The sequence below is a fragment of the Echeneis naucrates genome, chromosome 21, assembly GCF_900963305.1.
Source record: "Echeneis naucrates chromosome 21, fEcheNa1.1, whole genome shotgun sequence".
NCBI lineage: Eukaryota > Metazoa > Chordata > Actinopteri > Carangiformes > Echeneidae > Echeneis > Echeneis naucrates.
Window position 1 is genome coordinate 6,468,854 of NC_042531.1, and position 15,033 is coordinate 6,483,886.

Sequence of the window (15,033 nt, forward strand, 5' to 3'; positions counted from 1 at the left end):
GGAGCTGAATGGCTCACTGAAAGAGTATTATTATTTACAGGTTATTGTTTTAAATTAATTCAGTCAGCAGAATTGTTAAATTCTCTATCCAGCAGCCGTGTCCACCTACAGCTCATTCCTCTTTCGGGACAGAGTTCCGCTCTTAACTGGTTCTCCATATTTGTTATTGGTCCATAATGAAATCTATAGTCGACTGTTTGTGTTTGTTTTGAATGAACGCAGCCCATGTCACGTTAAATGACAAGATGCATCGTCTTCCTTTTTTCTCCCAGTGAAGACATCTGTACGACATGATGAAGTTTCCTCTCTGAGTATCAATCCTGTAATTGAGCTCCGGGAGAGGAGACGTGATGTGCACACAGAGGAAGTGAAGGCCTCTCTCGCTCTTCCCTCCATCCCTCCTTCTTTTCAGTTTTTCCCTCCTTCCTTCCCTCCCTGTTTCTCCTGTGCGCACAGGCTAATGCTGTGTCCTGCTTTTCTTTTTTTTTCCTCCATCAAATGCACAACTCGTCCACTCTTCTTCTCCACCAGCTTAAACATTAAATTCATCAGCCAGCTTTCCTTAGATGTACATCATCTGAAATGAGTGCATTAGCATTAGCTGCACTAATATCCATGACTGTTCAGGGTGCACTGCAGTATGGCCTAGGCCTCAGCAGAGAGGAGGAGAGAGAGAGAAACGTGGGATCTTATAATAGTGTCTTCACAAGCTTTTCACGGCTCTACATCCTGAGTGAGACAGCGGCCTGGAGCTACGATGTCTTTACTCATGTCTCTTTGTCTGTCTTGTAATGTTGCCTTATTCTGCTCTTACGATGAGGAAACTGAAGTAAGATTGGATTAAATATTAACACAGCCTGACACGGTCCCCACTGGAGCTCCTATTCCACTTCACATGATACAATTAAAAACATTCCCACATGCATAGAGTGGAACACTTGTCGAGAACATACTGCTTTACAGACTTAAAATAAATCTTATACTAATCTATGGAGAACCTGACAGAGAGGAGGCCAAGGTTTCCATGCAGCCACTTAGCTGAGTAGGGAGTTGGGGGGGTAAGAGAGATGAGGGTCTTACATTATTTATACGTGCTAATGGTGGTTGGCTGTGTGTGTGAATCAGCAACAGAACAATCTGCTAAAATAGACACACAGCTGTAATCAAGGCCATACATTTCCTCTCCCTCTCCTGTTCTCAGCTAAACGCTGGGTCAATTGGAGTCAGTTTAGTAGCATTCGAAAGTCTTGCAGTAGATTATCTCCCTTTAATGGAGACGAAAGACAATGCAAGAGTAGATTGCCATTGCCAAAGGAAAAGATTACCTTTGTGAAGCTGTTCTGGCTAAATACGTGTACAAAGGGAATACCTCACACCAGCCCTACTGTACATAAGGTATCGTACATCTACCGCAGATAAGAACAATAGCCCATGTGCTTAACCTAGTTTTGTCCACAAAAGGAATCCATTAGTCTCATTGTGCAGCCCTAAAGCTCAGCATCACAGGGGGGGACCCGCTGCTACATCCACACACATGTGCCTCTCATTTCCTATGGCAGTCCAGGAGTATCCTTCAACATCCTATTGTAAAGTTTACCAGGGGAGAGGTTTGGTGCATTAAAGTGCCCAGAGAGAAACGCTAAACGATGTAAATGCAGGCAGCTGCTTGTTGCTAATGCCGTACGGTAGACGATGAGGCCCAGACGAGGCTGGATGTGTACAGTATCTATATAACATTATGGGCTCTCTTTCATGTCCTCCTGCTCTTTAATGGGAACAATATGAAGACTAATGGTATCACAAAAGTGTAGGGAACTGTGTTTTCTGCTGTTGTTTCTGCCACAATATGTTTGGGTGGCAAAAACTGCTTCAGGTGTGTGTTTTTGACTGTTTTTGACTGTTTCAAAAATGCCAAATTAGGTCACATGGAAACATTACCATGGCTGATCCCATCTTGATATTCACTTGTGTTGTGATAGCAGATGGCCCTTGGGATTATTGTATAGTGTAGATCAGTGCTTCGTTACATGAGTGGTATGATAAATTCACCCGAATTCCAAATATTTGTGCAGTTCACCTTCCTTGCACCATTTGGATTGGCTGGAAATTTCAGCCAACTGTAGTAAATTTTCTGTAAATGTTTTAGCCATTTACTCACTAGTCAACTTTATAATATTTATGCATCTGCAGCATTTTCACTGCTTGGCCAATACTAGTGTACAACTGTTATTCCATAATTCTTAGCCTTTTTACCATTTATAGAATATTATTATATTAGAAAGTGATGTGCATCATTACTTATGAGAACAGTTTATTCACTGCTTACACTAACCAATTTCAAACCACTTTTCCATTCATATAGCTATTTAGTCTTGTGTCTAATTCTCTTTCTCACTCTCTCTTTCAGCAGTCACCACAACATGTAGCAGTCCTCACATACCTACTGGCAACTGCAGAAATACCCCTGGGGTACCAATTGGCAATCACTGCTAAAGGCTGTTTACTGCTGCACCATATTCCTTCTTTTTTCATATCGGAAAGGGTCATTCGTCCCAAATCTGTTTTGACATTGATGATAGCTTGAAACATAAATGAACATATAAGAAACAAACTCTTGAGACAAACTTTTAATCACGATAAAGATAAATAGTCGGCAGAACACAATTTAGAAAAACAAATACAGCAACGCTGTCTCTGATCATCATTTGATACTGTGCTGACATGCAAACTCTATTAAGCTGTCTTCAAATATGCAAAAATGATATGATTTTACAATGATTACATATTCACTTCCCCAGCTGGCTGGCTCCAAGCGTCTCCATTTGTCATCGACTATTGTGTCCAATTATATGATTAGCTTTGAACACTCCAGCACTTCGAGAGCTCTCGTGTGTTCTGCCGTGCAGAGTGATTCACAAACAAAGTCATTACAACATGTATTCACACATATCAAATAACAAAACAGATGGCCACTGCGCTCAACGCCTGATTTGTTTTCCACACGAGTGGTAGGAAAAAAAAAAAAAAAGTATTTTGTCTGAGCTGTGTTTAATGCTGACTGTTTTTATTCCCAAAGAAGAGCAGCTGGCTGTCGCGCTGTTAGATCAGCTCCTATGAAAGACAATCTTGTTTTCATTAATTTCTCTACAACAAAGGCACTTGTTGGGAAGATTTAGAATTACAGCCGGTAAAGCTTCCGGATAATTCATCACAGGGACTTGACAGGAAACTTAATTGTTTTAAATGCCAGTTGCTGTGAGCAGCGTGGCTGGTTTTTCTTTGATGTCTAACAGGTGGGACAGATAGATGACCCTCTGATGTTTCATTTGACCTTTGACCTCTCGGTTATAAATCTACTTGTAGTGCACCAACCAATAAAGCTATCGTCGTGTGATGAACTGCAGTTCCCAGAATTCAGTGGGAGATGAAAATTGTGTAGTCCGCCTCCTCGTATTAAACACAATGTAAATCTGACTCTTCTGTGTGTTAGTCTGGCCATTTCTTGAGCATGTGCACTACACGAACTAACAAAGAACCATCTGGACTCACGGTGTAGTTTATCCTTTAACCACTGTGGTTCAATAACTCATCTCAGTGGGAACTTAAATGGATGTGCTTGTGAAAAAGTGGGGAAACACGAATAAAACCTTCTCATAGCACAGTTTGACGCCGTTTATTTAGTTGTGTCTGCAATTGATCTACCATATGATAACCGTTCAGAGAATATGCTATGCTAAATGTGGGCTCACCGCAGGGTGCATTGCCTGTGTAATTGTGTGAGGCACTGCATAGTTGCGTCACAATACTGACTCACTGTCTAATCCAGTTAAGACTGTGTTGGTGTGGCAGATAAACTAACTTAATTATTTTTGCAATTTGTAACACTAAATCAGTTTCTTAGGGCGGGCAATGTTTGTGCAGGACACCCTATACCATACCCATCATTCTTTTTTCTGTTTTTGTTGTCTTTTTTTTTTTTTTTTGGTCCTTCGTTTAAATTAATTGTCTTCTCCACACAGATAAAACTGTCACACATGTAGTATCCTCTAACTCATCACTTGTCTGTCGTTTGAGGAATAAATTGAAGGATCTTGTAATGTGGGGGTTATCCCTGTAGTAGAGACTTGAAATTTAAGTATCCCTGAGCACAAAAGGTTCTCTCTTTTAAGGTTAAGGTTGCTTTAAATCTAGTAAATAGCTTCCCTGACATCTCTCGAGGATGTTACTGTAAATGCACTTCAAGTGACTGAATCATTTAACATCTAATCAATATGATTCGCACTGCACCATAAACACACTTCAGTCTGATTTCTGGTTGAGGAAGCTGTTACGACAGCAGTTAACAACTTCTCTGTGAGGGGTTGGAACCTATAATAGTCAGAATAATAACTGAAATATTTGGCTTTCATAAGGCCAGCTCTGTGTGTATATGTATGTATGTATGTATGTATGTATATATTATTTAGGTATGTATACATGTACATACATACGCACAAGTGTGCAGTAGAAGTCTTGTGTGCATGAATAGTAAAAGGAAGGGAGCCCTGCTTTATCTTGCTCTGCCAGGTAGATATGATCTAGCTGTGCCATGCTGCCATCACCTGGTCAACAAATATTCAACAACTTAGAAGATGTTTGTGAAATGTGTGCAATTATATGTTTTATATGTCATATTTACCTGATCTTGGTGCAACACTGGTGTGCTACCCAGGGGAAGTTTGGTGGTGCGACTAAACAGAAACAGAGAACCCACCATCGTTTCCTGCCCCCCACCCCCTCCCACCAAAACCCACCTCCAAGCTGTCATATGCTTTATGGTTCTCGGAAGATGTCATGAGAGGGTTGAGTGGAGAGTTCCAAAAGTTACACGTAGTAAACACTGAGATACTGTGGGAAATGTTTTGAAATGATTACCTGCTCTATTTTCGCACACATGCAGTACACCTGAGCCGCAGAAACCTGTGCTGTCTGACAGAGCAAAGATGCATAGAAAATATCTCGAGTCTCATGGGTGAGTCAATCAGCTCTGAACACAGATGTTTTTGCTATAAAAGCAGCACTCCCATACTGTGAGTGTAAATTAACACCTTGGAAATTAATTGCAAGTTTTGATCCATTTGATAATGAACCATGCACACAGTGATGCATCTAGTGTTACTGTGTACACAGAATATATAGGTGTGGCATTTTGGTATGAAAGTTTGGTGGCTGTTTCATATCATGGCACTGGTCATGTTGCTGAGTGATCGGATGCTGCCCGTGTGTGTGTGCCTGCTCTTGCGCCTTACACTCCGCAGATAGTTCCTGTACAGTATCACACTGATCACCCGGTCTTGGAACTGTTTTGAGACAATATAGTAAAGAATAATGTCTAACACAGTGCTCATGTTCATCAGAAATGTGGTGAAGACCGCCCATGTGTTAAATCCCCCGTCTTTGGTGTCCCCCAGCAATCGGAGCACTAAACACAAATGAAAAGGAATAAAACACGCTAACACCTGGATTATGAGTGTCACAATAATCCGGATAGATTTCTGCTTCACTTTTGGTTTGAGTTTAGAGGTGCGGCCGTGGATGAGGTTATCCACTATGACAATATAGCAGCCAATCATTACACATATGGGGACTAGGAAGAAGAAAATTAGCCGTGTGAAGTTGACAAGGTTGTTGTGGCGCAAATGGATGATGTCTTGCATCTTGATGCAGGTGGTGAAGTTGGAGATGCGATCGGGGTCAGACTCAGGGAAGAGCAGAGGTACGGTGCAGCCCAAAGTCATTAACCACACCCCACAACTTGCCACCATGGCCTTGGGAACATTCCTCAGCTCCTTGGCATGCTTTGGCTGGACGATGGCCATGTAGCGATCAGCACTGATCAGAGCAAACAGCCACAGAGCCATGCAGGGGTAGAAAATAGTGAGAGCGGCAGTGATCCGACAGAACAGGTCCCCAAAGGGCCAGTAGTCCTGATGGTGGTAGACCATCCTGAAGGGAAGTAGAAGGATGAAGATGAGGTCTACCACCGCTACATTTATCATGTAGACAGTGACTGAGTTCCTCTTCTTGGTGGTGAGGGAAAACACCCACAGAGCAGAGAGATTGACTATAACTCCTATGATGAAGACGAAGCAGTAGAAGATGAGTCCTGCTATGCGGTACTCCACTGGCCCCTGTTCTGGCCTTTCAGGGACAAATTCTTCTGACATGTTGGAGATATTCTGATCCAGGTTCATCGCAAAACTTAAAGAATTCAGCAGAAAAAAACAAAGCATTGTTTAGTGAACTATTATACTACAAGATATTTCTTTTGGTTTCCAATAAACATTTTTTCAGTTTGTTGTTTTTTGTTTTTTTTCTAAATTCACTGACCATTTACTTTGATGAAGTTCAAGTCCTTTATTTTGAAATGTCATGTGCTTCTATGAAGGTCATAGTGAGGAATAAAGACACTGTTTGATCTATGGTGTCTCTTCAGAAGATAATTAATCAAAGCTGAGTATCTCTGTAACTTAATGTCAGCTGCAAAAATAGTACAGAAAAGTTAAAGATGTCTACTTTAATTAAACATTTGGCTGGAACAGTTTGAATTATTTCAAGTTTTGATAATATGACATGGCAATGCCGCTCACTTTTAACCATTGTGTGGAGATAATCTCTCATTGCTCCACCTGAGTTTGAAATCTTTGAAAAGAAAAACAGACAAACAAACAACAACAAAAAAAAAAACATTTGAAAAAATCCATAAAACTTGGATTTTCATTTTAGCCAAAGTGGAAATAAAGCAAAGCTGTGCGTTTGAGAGAAAGATGTGTGTGAAACAATTAGGTTTCCAGAAGGAAGACAGGGGTTTAAGTAGCCAGAGGCAGTTTCTAAATATGGACATGTCTGTACTTTACAGTTTGCAGAACCTGCTGCTTGATAATTTGAATACTTATTTTTAAACACTGTGCAGCTGCACAGTGAAGTACAGAGCAAGACAAATAGGCATGTCCAGGGTGAGTGAGTTTCATTTTTAAATATTACCGAAATCTTAGATTGTGTCATCAAAAAATTTTAGATTTTACAATAAAGAAAGAACAGAATGGAGCAGTGGTATCTGAAATGAGGGCAAAAATATAGATGTGGAATTGTTATGTCAGAGACTGATACTATGTTTTGATAAGAAATCATGTGACTTCTGTTTTCACAATTCAGAATTCATTCTTTACCCCTGTACTGTACTGCCTCAGCTGTCTATTGTTATCATTAAGAAAAAAAAAACTATTACTGAGGAATACATCAATCAGTACGGTTATAAATCAGCTTATCCAAACACACAGCACTAATACACAAGTAGAGCAGGTAGCTATAAAACACGATAGTCAACATTACATTTTCCTCTTCAACTTAAAGGTCAAACTGATCGGGTTAGCCTAGCCTGGACAATAAAACACTGCACTTACCACAGAAATCAAACAAACATCTTGTCAAGCTTACACCAACAGGTTTATGAGGCAGCACAGCGATTAATCTGAGAACTTTTCTCCAACAGCCAAAACAGGGAAGTGAATAGTTTCTCTCAAAGGGCAAATTTGATTGAAATGGTGGTGAGATGAAGCAGTGTGTAAAGCCCCCATCACTTCCTGTTGCGACCGTGGGCTGTAGTTTCTCTTTCTTTAGATTCCTTTACAGTATCAACGTAGTTGGAAACACAAAGGACTACAGCTTTCCACTGTCTGCAATTACACCCCCTTAAAGAAAATGATGTGCCATTAGAAGTGGGAGTGTGTTTGGCAGGCAGAGAGATGGCAGATTTAGGGCGAGTTATTGATTGGAAAAGTGGGGTCTGTCACAGCACATTAGTTCTCAGGGGAGTAATCCACAGCAGGTTGCTGTGAGAAGCATCTGCTGCTGGAGAGAAGTAATTAAAAACAGGATGTTGAGGCAGTTGCCATATAAACAGGAAATAAGATGGTGGTAATAGACACTTCACGCTGATGCTGTGAGATAGTTTTACACCACGTCGACTTAATGGATGCAAACCGCATACCTCAGGTGAAACGCTCAAGGTCAGTCTGGACCTGAATTGAATACAGATGAATGTGTGTGATTAATGTATGTTTGTGTGTGTGTGTGTGTGTGTGTGTGTGTGTGTGCATGCATGAGAGAGTGGGTAACAACTATGAATTAGGACTTTTGGCTCAAGGAATGTTGGGCAGTCAAAACTTAATTTCTTTCCAGTCACCTATCTGGTAGATCCCTTTCCTGTCATAGATCTTGTTAAAGAGGAAGAAAATAGTTCTTTACCATGACTTACATTTCTTCTTTTTGTCATCTGACATCTGACTTTTTGTCAACCTCCAAAAAGGTTACTACTATTTGTCACAGATTTCTTTTATGATGCAGATTTTCCATTTGGTCAGCTCTGATGTTGAACCCTTTGTTATGGTAGCGACATTATTTTTACCCCTGCATTTTCAGCTACTAACTCAGTCAAATTATTCCTGGGAAATAATTATTTATTGGCTTGTCCTATTGATGTGTCTTAAAAATCTCATACCAGATGGTACTTTGTGCTCATTGCAATATGTTGTTATGACAACAGTCTGTGTGATGTTTTCCTCTCCTTGAAAATTGTCATGTGGTTGCCTTAGTAAGTTCCCCACTCCATAATAAATCCTTAATAAAGAATATCCTTTAAACAGCATGGAGTGAAGTTTTACCTACAGAAATCTACACATTAGGTTCTGTCTTTTGTTGTTTCATCACTTAAAATATTTATACTTATCATTGATATTAAACAATCAACGGAACAATTTTTGCAAAATATTTTCTCTTCCATCACACCTGTCAATATTTAGATGATGTGTTGACGCCTATGAAAAGACAATTTTACTTATTTTCTTTTACTAAACAAGCTACCATTAGCTCTTTAACCTGTTTTACACTGTCCTCTAGAGGCTGAACACAAATACTACAAATCTCAGTCTCTGCTCAATAACCATATTCCACTTACATCAGTAATCATGACTTCAGTATTGGTTTTTTGTATTTTTTTCCATAAAATCTCAGGCAATTATGAGAATTGGTGAGTGAATAATAGCAAACTTGATGATCAGAAAGATGAAGATTCATTTTACATTGATAGACACTTTTTTCCCCCAGCTGTTGACACCATTTGCACTGTGGTTTTACAATCATACTCATCAAATCAGCATTCCCATAAGATCATAATGCAACAAAAAAGAATTATAAAAACCTTGTGAAGTTCAAACTGTTGTGTATTAGACACTGCTGTTGCAATGAAAAGAAAGCTGCTGAACCTTTCTGCCTGCAGGATGTATGAATGGATGTAACAGATAAACAAGGACAGGTTGAGATAAATATTGCTTTTGATTTATTTATTTATTTATTTATTTGCTTGTCTTTCACTTCTGTCACTTTGTCAAACTACATATCAAACCAGTTTCAGTTTTCTCTGGCAGCTCACAAAGGCCAAGCAGCTGTAACGGTTAGATATACATTTCTTATACAGCCAAATATATTCCATCTGTTTTTCAATAACAGCCTATATTAATGCTATCCAATATTTGTGTAATTTACAGCTTTGTATCTCAATTATAAAATGAAATATTATTTTGAGCACAATTTAAACTGTGTCATCTGCACAAATCATATTTGACATTCACACGGAAGCAACATATGCTTTTGGGATCTTTTTAATTTAAAGACAGCTGTAAAAATAAAGTTAAAAGATAATTTTTACAGGTAGTTACGCTTCACAGGCAATTATATTGTTAGTGGCTGATTTAAGATGTGAGTGTGGGGAACGGATGGGTGTTCGAGGTTACAGTTCATACTCTGCAAGAGACCAAAATACCTGTCTTCTTCAAACCATAACCACATACATCCGCTACTTCCAAACTAAATGTTTTCTAGACTATCAAATCAAATTTATCTGTATAGCACCAGATAACAAAGTTACATAATGGCACTTTACAAATAGAGCAGGTCTCGACCAAACTCTTTTAAATTTACTTAAAGAGGCTCAACAGAGTGTATCATGTTTACACTCTTTATTCTCCAGAGTAATGTAGTTTTTCATCTTCGCTGTATCTAAAGTAGTTATGCAGTAATAAATATAAATTTGTAAGTTATTTTTAAGTTCCTTTTTTTTCCAAGGAGTACTTTTTTGCTTTTAGAATTGGGGCAGAAATGAGGGAGGGGCAGTAAGTTGATCCATAGGTCATCAAAGACTAAGCCTAAATGGTACATGCTGTACTTTAACATTTTGTTTTTATTAAAGTTGCAAGAATGAATTTGTACACAATTCCCACATTGCCCACATCGATCTCTGTAAAACTGACTTGAAGTGATGAATGACACCAAACGTAGAATAAATGCTTGAGACACAACAATAATCCAGGCTGCTTTACAGCACTTTAAAATTGAATGCTGGGAAGTGTAGAAATAATTCAGATGAATGAGTCACCTCAAGAAGAAGATGAATTTAGATTTCCTATAGCATAAGCTCCTACAGTAATAATGAGGAATTCCCATCTGCCAGTGTGCACATGAGGCGCCAAGGTGCACTGTAAAAAAATAAGTAATGATAAAGTAAAAAAAGTTTTATTCTTTGGTAAAGGAAACAATTACAGGTTGCAATACCCTAGAAACTTAACTTTTCAATAGTTTAAAAATGCGTTTTGCCAACAAATTAAATTAACCTATGCAATCAAATGTTTAAGTATGTGAGTTCATTCACAAAGGCTTCCCAATGCTTCACATTTAGTTTAAACTCAGCTTTAACTCATAAATAATTAAAAATAAGAAGATGGAGCCTGTTAAGTAAAACATGAAATGTATATAACCCCTATAACATACACACAGTGTATCAATTCAGCTCTCAACAAGAAGCTGACAATTACTCTGACACACTTCACAATTCTTCTTTAATCAAATATCTTCAAAACTTTGAACAAATACAGAAAATATGGATGTAGACAAAACCAGTAATGCCATAGTGTCTACTGCTTTTAAGATCTTTAAATTATCAAAGGTGAACAATTATGGGGAAGAAAGGAATGTCTGTCTGTAAACTATATTTCACATGACATTCCCTCCCCCAAAGTTTAACAACTTTGTGCAGAACTGAAACATGATATGTCTGATTGTGAGTCTCTACTTCCACATTATCATAAAACTTCCTTTAAGCAACAGTGGCGGTGGGATGGGTTGTGAGGCCATTGTCCGTTTGAACATTCAGATCAGCTTATCTAAAACACTGTCCAGATTGAAGTTGGCCCATTGAGACAGAAACGAGCCTTGCGTCTAATGCGACTCTTCACTTTGCTCATTCCTGTTAAATCTCCTTTCTGTGAGTCTCTCACTGGTTGTACCTATAGTCGTGCTGTTGAGATGGATCTTGTTGCCGTCAATAATATCCTTGGAGGAGCCTTCAGGTGACGTCCTCACAGCGCTGGAGAAGGACATGCTGACTTGCAGCCGCAGCAGCCTCCTTAGTTTCCTCTTGTAGCCCTTACAGGCAAAGAAGTAGATAAATGGATCCAGGCAAGAGTTTAGGTTCATCAGGCACACTGTGAAGTGCAGCGACACTTGAAAGGCTGTGAGCTCAGCACAGTCAGGGCTCGACACCAGCTTGCGGATCATGTACTGCAGGAGGTCAATGTGATAGGGGCTGTAACAGACGACAAACACCAGGGACACACAGCAGATCACACCGATGGCCTTGCGGCTGCGACCACTCTTTTCCATCAAATGGTTACTCTTGGCTGTGAGGAGGAGTTTGGAGCATAAGACAGAGTAGGACACCAGGATGGTGACCACAGGGATAATATAACCCACAACAACTGCGCCAATCAATATAACTGCAATATGGTCGACATTCTCAAAGTTGGGGTATTCCATACAGGTAATGAAGCCATCACCCTCACTGTGGGTCATAGGCATACCCACGAGAGGGAGGGTCTGTGCGAGGACCACTATCCAGACACCAATACAAATGTAGCGCACGTTGCTGACCTTCCTGAAACGGGCAAAGCGTAGAGGCAAGACCACGGCGATGAAACGGTCTATGCTGAGACAAGTCATGAAATTGACCCCCGCGTAGGTGTTGATGTAGAAGATGATGCCTGAGATCTTACACAACGTCTCGTTCAGGGGCCAGTGGAAGCCCAAAGCATAGTAGACAATCCTTACTGGCAGGGACAGTGTGAAAAGGATATCGGAAATCACCAGGTTGAGAGAGTAAAGGGTGGTGGAGTTCATCTTCTTTAGATTGGGACGGATGACGTGCAGGGCGAGGCAGTTACCGAGAAGCCCCACGATGAACACAGTGCAGTAGAAAATAGGCATGAGGACCCTGGCATAGTTCCGGTGGTCGTACAGGGTCTTACAGGTGGTGTAGTTTGAGATGTTAGAGGCCACAGGCATAGTGGTAGAACCCATCTTGATTTTTAAGGAACCAGTAACTGTAGAAAAGGAAAGGAAAACCAATGTTTTGGTTAAACTTTGGAAATTTCACCTAATTTTGTTTTGCTTTTGTGTTCTGTGGGCACCATGTGTAGGGGAACAAAAAATTATAACTATAATGTCGATGTTGAAATGAAACTTGTGTAGTTCAACTATGATGCAAGAGCATATTGGCTGGAGACCTTGACTTCAAACAGGAAGTATAGAAGTTGCATTGGTCCTCATTATTCCTTTCCCAGACTATAGGAGCTGCTGACTAGACCATTCCTTCTCTCTTTTACTATCTGTTCATGGCCAATATGACTGAAGGCGTGACTGTCAATCTTAACTTTACCTGTAATAACAAACTATGCATCTCTGAAATGAATAAAATTGTCTAAAAAAATAACCTCTGGTGAACGATACAGTTACTGCAATTTTACACGTTTGGCCCACATTTAGCCACAAAGTTGTGTTAAATGCAGGCCACCCCATTACAAACCCACAGTCAGGTTATTTGTCACAACTTTTAAAAAAATTGTTTTTGTGGTGTCTGCTGCCACCTTGAGGAAATTTCTAAGCAGAGACCAGATAAATTTTTACCTTAGTTTAAAAAACAAGGCAGAGTTAAGCAAGACAAGTAAAAGAAAGGTTGATAATAAATTAAAAATAAAGGATCTTACATGCTCAGGTGTCTGACTATAAAGCTGTTAAGCATCTAAACTGTTTCACACATAATTATTGTGTATTTAGTGCATTTTATTCTAAAGATCGGCACGGACATGAAAGTGGACATGAAAAGTCAGACAGAAAAGTGAGAGCTGGATTCTTAGGAGTAAGAAAAGGACAATTTTTCAAAAAGTCCACCTACAATTATCATCTTCAACCGCTGTTCATACTCAGGATGTTTTTTTATTGTTATTATTATTATTTTTTTAATAATGTTGATACCTTAAAGTGACATGAAGGAAGTGTGGAAACAATACAGCTTCACTGTGATTCTGAATGCAGCTGCAAGAACCTCACACTTATACTGCAAAACAACATGGTGTTGAGAGGTGGCCTTGTAAATGAGGAAGTCTGCTTCCCCAGGGTGCCCTGCTTCAGAGTGAATGGCAGTTGGAAAGTCATATTGTTTGAGCAGAAATTATGACCCGCGCTGGCTGTGTCCATCTCCTCGTGCAGCAGAGAAACACATTTCCTGGCCCAGTGGTGCAAGTGAAGGGGTATTTGGGTCAAACATGTAACCACGTTTTCAAAATGTTTTTCTAATTAATAGCATACATTTTCCGATGAGACTCGAACAGTTTTTCAGGGTGCTCTGCTTGAAACTTTGAGTGTCAAAACTGCGTTTGATTGCTGTCACTCTTTTTTTAGCACTGACATTTGGCTCATTAATCCAGTGTTCATCACTTTGAATCTACGTCAAAGGCGTGATGCTTATGTGCCAGTTTGTCGCTCATTACAAAAAAAAAAAAACAGAATATTTTTCACTGCATCATATTAGAAGAAAAACTGCAAAATTGAGCTGCTCTTTTTACACGTCAACATATATTTACCAAATATTTTAAAATCTTACCTCACAGATAAAATATGTTTATCCTCCGATTTACAGAAGCTGCATTGATCCAAAAAACATCAAACTTCTGGTGTGAGTCTATCTCAACTACAGGAGCTGTTTGGACGGCACTACAACTTCACTGAGTATGAACAGCATGACATACAGAAATCAAGATCCTATCTGCTAGCAGTAACCATGGTGACAAAATATCCTGTTGTAGCTCTCCCTCTCCCTCTCTCTCTCTTTCTCTCTCTCTCTTCCTTCTATTATATGTCTCTCTACCTTTCTCACCTTTTTTTGCTAAAACCTCTGAAACCCTCCATCTCTTACAGCAAACACTTAATGACTACACACTAAAAAAAGTAAAAAATAAAAAGCCACCATAATTGATGCCAATCACGCTTAATTGTTTAATTTGACCTTTGTCATTAATAAATCTGTGTTGAGATGTTTCGAGACCAAAAACTTTAGGTTTCATACAGTTTGCTGTGCCATGTGTGTATACTCTGGGGAGGATGTGGCTTCAGCTGCCTCTAACATGCTGTCTTCAGAGGGACTACTTTTGTTAATGCCACTGTTGCTGTTTTTTCATAATGTAATAACATCACATTACTCTCAGATGACTTTAGTCTCTGAAATTCCCCCTCCAACCAGGCAAATGATTGAGAGTAAAATCAGGAACTCCCCCTTTACTCCACAAACACCTTTGTTTTGCTGAATGGGAGCTCAGAATTACTTTCTTTTACTTTGAACTGCACGTAATGTGTGCCAGTGATCGATCAGCAGTGATCAAACCTATTGTAATTTTTTTACCCAACCAGTTAGTTTTTGAGGTGATGGTTTCTCAAAAGCCCCCATAAACAAATGTAGACTAGTTTCAGATGTAAGAGCAGGAGCACATTGCAACAGAAATATGTCTGAGGCCATAGAAACACTTAAATTAAATGAATGGAAGAGGAACACAAAATAATGTGACTACAAAAATGACTAAATACACTTTCTTTTGGGGAAAAAAAAAAAAA

General features: G+C 39.4%; 2 protein-coding genes across 3 annotated transcripts; both read right to left on the reverse strand.

Moving 5' to 3' along the window:
• Positions 1-2,612: 2,612 nt before the first annotated feature.
• On the reverse strand, positions 2,613-7,555 carry gpr18 (G protein-coupled receptor 18). 2 transcript variants are annotated; one of them, XM_029530402.1, is made up of 3 exons: positions 7,443-7,554; positions 6,630-6,681; positions 2,613-6,240 (listed from the first exon to the last, which is right to left on the reverse strand). In XM_029530402.1, the coding sequence occupies exon 3, from the start codon at positions 6,231-6,233 to the stop codon at positions 5,214-5,216; it is 1,020 nt and encodes a 339-aa protein (XP_029386262.1). In that variant the 5' UTR covers positions 6,234-6,240; positions 6,630-6,681; positions 7,443-7,554; the 3' UTR covers positions 2,613-5,213. The 2 variants fall into 2 exon arrangements, with proteins under 2 accessions (XP_029386262.1, XP_029386261.1); XM_029530401.1 differs by lacking the exon at positions 6,630-6,681 and having other exon boundaries at positions 7,443-7,555.
• Positions 7,556-10,592: 3,037 nt separating this feature from the next.
• Positions 10,593-14,171, reverse strand: gpr183a (G protein-coupled receptor 183a). Its single transcript, XM_029530339.1, has 2 exons — positions 14,030-14,171; positions 10,593-12,470 (listed from the first exon to the last, which is right to left on the reverse strand). The coding sequence occupies exon 2, from the start codon at positions 12,445-12,447 to the stop codon at positions 11,311-11,313; it is 1,137 nt and encodes a 378-aa protein (XP_029386199.1). The 5' UTR covers positions 12,448-12,470; positions 14,030-14,171; the 3' UTR covers positions 10,593-11,310.
• Between the last annotated feature and the right edge of the window lie 862 nt (positions 14,172-15,033).

What these genes read in the sequence shown, in the direction of transcription:
- gpr18 (XM_029530401.1), bottom strand. Translation starts at nt 6,233, where the DNA reads ATGAACCTGGATCAGAATATCTCCAACATGTCAGAAGAATTTGTCCCT.
- gpr183a (XM_029530339.1), bottom strand. Translation starts at nt 12,447, where the DNA reads ATGGGTTCTACCACTATGCCTGTGGCCTCTAACATCTCAAACTACACC.